At 35.0% G+C, this 6,000-nt stretch overlaps 1 protein-coding gene across 4 annotated transcripts in view; it reads left to right on the top strand.

The window, feature by feature from the left end:
• The window catches only part of LOC125662214 (sterile alpha motif domain-containing protein 9-like), a 54,980-nt gene that overhangs the window by 12,434 nt on the left and 36,546 nt on the right, over positions 1-6,000 (top strand). For 3 of the 4 annotated variants that reach the window (XM_056148035.1, XM_056148036.1, XM_056148034.1), the window contains one exon: positions 4,027-4,255. In XM_056148035.1, coding sequence (XP_056004010.1) covers positions 4,027-4,255 — 229 coding nt within the window. Of the gene's footprint in view, positions 1-768; positions 2,810-4,026; positions 4,256-6,000 lie in introns of those variants that run through there. The other variant, XM_056148037.1, reaches the window with a different exon arrangement.

Below are 6,000 nucleotides of genomic sequence, written 5' to 3' on the forward strand. Positions count from 1 at the left end.
TGAATGTACTAGGTAAGTCTCTCACAGGCTGTTTGATCCCCCGAATTCAACTGATACACAAACTAAGTAAGTGATAAGTATTCAGGGAGTAATTAAATACATGGAATTCTTATTATATCATGTAAATTTGTTGGTCGTAGGTATCATATCCAGGATATTACTTTCAAATATGACATTGTTTTTATGTTTCTGCTTTTGTAAAACATTTCTTTCAATAGTATTTTGTATTTCCAACATTTAAATATTTAAAGAGAAGGCGCTTTAAATACATTTTATCGTCTTCCTCACTAGCTGACAGAAGGTTCACTCTGTCCCACTTAGGCCCTCAAAGTTCTACTAAATGTACCTCCTACACAGGAGACCTCTTATCTCGAAACTGACGTATTGGCATAGACCGCAACATTGTTAAAAAAATAACACAAATTTAAAACATTTTCATTCACTTCTAATATTCTTAGAAAGCATATTTTCTTTCCATTTCCACAATATCCTCCTTTCCTCATACCGTTTATCAGATGTTGACTGACCATGCAAGGACCTTTGGGATAACTCTATTGCTTTAAATCTAGAAAATTGACATAGACAATTTGGTCTATCTCGATTACAGTTGGTATAGACCAGTGCCATTTGACATAGACTTGGTCTATCATTAATTTCGAACACTGATTACACTGGATATCTCAACGTTACTTGACAATTATGTATGCGCAGTGTTATATATATTTTTGCATGGAAATGTCTATACATATAAATACATTTACGTAAAAACTAGGCTTATTTTCATTGTGTTTATTTCTACTCTTTTCGAACACCTTCCTTATCAGTAAAACCCATGTGCTACCTGTGATTTGAATCGGAAAAGTGGGCATGTCATTACCAGCGCTCCAAGCATTTCATACGATAGAAAAATGTTACCACTTCAATGCGTTTGATTGTATCATATAACATATTGAATATGAGGGACTCATTTTTCACTACCGATGCAGCTGTAGAAATTTGAACATATTTTGATAAAATTCATGCATGAACTCTCAACTCTACCATATTTTTTATTGAAGAACTTCCTGAACAATAATTCAGGTATTTAACTTTTAAAAACCTAGCTAGGCTAACAGAGGAGGAAATGTTTTGATTCATGATATAACTTTTATTTGATTACTAGATAATCACTGTATTTTATGCATAGTAGAATTCTAACTCATTAAAAAATAATTCAACTTAGAAAATAAAAAAATATATACCTACCTACCAATCCTTTAAAATTTTGAGGTGAAAGTGGAAACCAACATATATTTTTTTAGCCTTATTTATATGTGGTTAATAAAAAAAATGTTAACTTAAAGTCTAGCTATGATTCATAACTATGTCAGATAATTGGTGAAATTGGAACTAAAAAATATTTTTTTGGCCTTATGTATATAGAATGTGGTTAACAAATTAAATATTAATTCTACCTATGATCTATAACTATGTCAGTAAGGTAACCATCTGAATCTCGCTCCCTTAATATAGTTTTAGTCTGCATACTGCTGGAGTAGACAGAACATTAGTTATCCGAGGACAACAGCTGTTAATGTTCGATCTGAGAACAGATCTTTGTTGCCCAAAGCCATAGGCTTTTGGGATATATGCTAAATGTTTATGAATTGAATTTAAAATTCTAAAGTTCTGATGAAGACTATTTCATACCTGATAAGAACCAGTTATTTTTTTGGTTTTTCAAAATTCCTTTTGAATTGGGAAAAATTAGCGACATTTTCCTCAAATTGGGAAAAATCACTCATAGTAAATTAAAATGGTAAAGATGCATAAAATAATCAAATAACAATTTTTTGGTTAGAGATTTATTTCAGATCTGATTTAAAATCATAAAATAAATCATTATTATACCCCCCGCAACAACATGCGGGGTTTTCTGGAATCGGGTTGTCCGTCTGTCTGTCCATCCGTCTGTAGACGCAATGGTTTCCGGGCTCTAAAGCATTATCCTTTCCACCTACCGTCACCATATCATATATAAGGACTACCCATGGGATGAAGATGTTCCTTCTCGATTTTGGGGTCAAAAGGTCAAAGGTCAAGCACACTGGACATTGAAGTAGCAATATGGTTTCCGGGCTCTAAAGCGTTATCCTTTCCACCTACAGTCACCATATCATACATATGGACTACCCATGGGATGAAGATGTTCCCTATTGATTTTGGGGTCAAAAGGTCAAAGGTCAAGCGCACTGGACATTGAAGTAGCAATATGGTTTCCGGGCTCTAAAGCGTTATCCTTTCCACCTACAGTCACCATATCAAACATATGGACTACCCATGGGATGAAGATGTTCCCTATCGATTTTGGGGTCAAAAGGTCAATGGTTATGCGCACTGGACATCGAAGTAGCAATATGGTTTGGTTTGTCATGCCATTCAGGGTTTGACACTAAGGCACGTCCGACCGACCGAGTCTACTAAATGATAGGTCCGGTCGGGTAAAATGTCGATAAACTAGTCCGACTGGTCGTGTTGAAAAGATGAATAAGAAACTTTACTTTAAACCATCAGATATTTTATTCTTAACTCCCCCCCCCCCCCCCCCAATACCTGTTAAGAGTTTGCGAGCAATTTTGAACCGATTGATGACATAATCTTTATTTTCAGTTCTAATGTATTAGTCGCTGTCGGAATTGATGTTTTAGGACATTTATTCAAATACTTTGAATGTTAAAGGGACTGGTTCATGTTGAACAGAAAAGAAAGGAAAAGGTTGGGATGAAACAAAGCAGGGCTTATGAAAGAGAAAAAAAATAAAACGGTTGAGGTAATTTTATTTAGCAAATGGACTTAATGAATTTCTGCGCCGGATAGAATTTAAAGAAACAGAAAATGCGTTTAATTGAAAATAAAATCATCAAATTGAATTACGAGACTTTCTTTTTTTTTTTTTTAGAGACTATTAAATACTTTTTATTTCAAACTTCATTTAAATTAGGTATTTATATATGAAGAAATCCCCAGGGTTTTTTTTCTGGAAAGTTGGTCAGGGCTAGTGGATGTAAGGTCAGGTCTATTCAATATCATTTGAAGTAGCCCGACTGGTCTAGTGCTAAAAAAAGTAAATGTCAAACCCTGCCATTTGTTTTTTACACTCAGAAAAGAGGTAGTTTATACCTATTACCAACACCCTTTGGGAGATTGGGGTAAGCGGGGGTATCCTTAGTGAGCATTGCTCACAGTACCTCTTGTTTAACATTAAATATGTATTGGAAGTCACACCTTGTATAGATATCATTGACTTTTTCTTTTTCTAAGAAATACTTATTGTCTAATATCATATAGAACATACTGAATTATTAATTCACCAGCATTTGTACCCATAATCTTGTAAATATTATATTAATAATGAAGTTTCCAGAATGTCTCTCCTGTTTGTATTTTTCGGATTTTACCCTATACTGTTGACCACTTCCTGTTATTAGCCTGACCCTACATATAATGGCGGTCAAACTAAATTGTCAACAATATGGCTTAATGTCATAAATGTGTACATGTATCTGGAAACTATTATATACTTTGCTGCATATCTGCTGATATGGATGCCTCTATTGTTTTACATATTCTTTACAAAACCTTTTGCATGTGCAGTGGTTTGGAGAATATATATTTTTAATGACCAAATTTGGAACCATCTAAATCTTGGTTCCAAATTAGGTAAAAAATACACTTTCTAAATAATGAAACACACAAAAATATATTTTTAATATATATATGGGAAGTCTTCAAATATGAGTCAAGGTGACTCAGGTGAGCGATATGGCCCATGGGCCTCTTTGTTTTTCATATTCATTTGCATCACAAGTGTGACTCACTGTGGGTGGGGCATTCATGTCCTATGGACATATTTCTAGTTATTCATGCCTCATATTAGAGATATCTCTCAATCTTAAAGTCTTTGATAAGTTTTAAAATTCATATAGATTGACCTCGATAAAAGAAAACGCATGATTACATGTAATTCGGTACTTTTAATTATTGCAGAAATTAAGAAGAGGAGGGAATTCTTGAGCGATGTGATACGAAAAAGATACTGTCTGAGAGATGGAAAGTATGTTGCAGAGTCAGATCTTCTCTGGGAAATTGAACTTGAATATTGGAAGAATGGGAAAGGGGTAATGCCACAAGATACTAAGACGGACTTAATGGAATGCATGAAACTATTGTTTCCAACAGCAATTAGAAAGAAGATAGCAAAAAAGCGTAAGAAAGTGTATCCTTTTCTCTCAATTTACAGAGTGTATAACATTATGTAGCGGTGAACAAACAGCATGATAAGTGTGTAACAATGCAAAACTTATATGGTACCAATTTTGATGCACCAGATGCGCATTTCGACAAATAATGTCTCTTCAGTGATGCTCAACCGAAACGTTTGAAATCCGAAATGACAATGAAGTTTTAGAGCTATTATAGGGGAAAACAGTGTGCCAAAAAATGGAGTCAAATTCGCCGAAGGATAAGAGCTATGCGTGAGAGAGATAATCTTTAATTTTGAAATAAATTTCTAAATTTTATAACAGCAATTAAATATACATCCGTATTTTCAAGCTAGTAACGAAGTAACGAGGCTGTAGAGACCCTCGGGGACTAACAGTCCACCAGCAGAGGCCTCGACCCAGGGGTCATAATGTAAAACTTATACAGTACCAATTTTGATGCATCAGATGCGCATTTCGACAAATAATGTCTCTTCAGTGATGCTCAACCGAAATGTTTGAAATCCGAAATGACAATGAAGTTTTAGAACTATTATAGCCAAAAATGGCGTGCCAAAAAAAGTGAGTTTTTTGATAACCGGTTGTCCATCTGTCTGTCTAAACTTTTCACATTTTCCACTTCTCCAGAACCACTGGACCAATTTCAACCAAACTTGGTCAAAAGTATCCCCGAGTGAAGGGAATTACAGTTGTCGAAATGAAGGGTTATGTCCCTTTCAAAATGGACGGAAATGCAATAGTAAGGTGGGGTCATTTGAAAATCTTCTCAAAAACCACTAGGCTGGAGAAGTGGAAATTTAATTGAAAGCTTCCTGACATACTGCAGATTCAAGTTTGTTATAATCACGGCCCCCAGGGCTATGATGGGGCCCCAATAGGGGATCAAAGTTTTGCATTCAGATAGGTGTAGAAAATATTTCAAATTTCTCCTCCTGGGCCTGAAAAATGGGAAATTTACATGAAAGCTTCCTGTCACAGCATTATTTTTTTCTACTTACTGGTACTGGTACCGGTACTCATGCAATGGGGAAAAAAGCATCAAAATCGAACAAATTGGGAATTTTCTACCAATGTATCGGCAAATGATGTCAACTAAAAGAAAAATAAAACAAATCAAGAAGTATTCATCACTTTACAAATTCTGTTATGGTAATGTTTGCTGTTGTGAAACATAATGAATTGTTGTAGGCTCGTTTTAGAATCATCGTAGTTCTACAAACACGCGCACTGCCATGATCTGTACTTTCGATTTAATACCGGAAATGAACAAGTCGTACAACGTTTCAGACTAAGTGAATTACGATGTCAGCTGTCTAGTTTTTGGCAAGTTAATTGGGAATTTTTAGTCTCAAAATTGGGAAAAATTGACAGTTTTTGGCATTGAGAATGGTACCATTAATGATATCGGTACCAATTATATAAGGGGGGGAAAAACGCTGCCTGATATACAGTAAATTCAAGTTTGTTCAAATCATGGCCCCCGGGTAGGGTGGGACCACAATAGGGGATCAAAGTTTTACATATAAATATATAGGGAAACACTTTAAAAATCTTCTTCTCAAGAACCACTAAGCCAGAAAAGCTGAGATTTACATGAAAGCTTCCTGACGTAATGCAGATTCAAGTTTGTTCAAATCATATGCTGATATATAGGTTGATTGTATATTAATTGTTTAATTTCCTCTCAAGAATTATTTACTGACATGGAGACATCGCCATGACCGGGGAAGGGTTGCAA

Source organism: Ostrea edulis, chromosome 8 (assembly GCF_947568905.1).
Source record: "Ostrea edulis chromosome 8, xbOstEdul1.1, whole genome shotgun sequence".
NCBI lineage: Eukaryota > Metazoa > Mollusca > Bivalvia > Ostreida > Ostreidae > Ostrea > Ostrea edulis.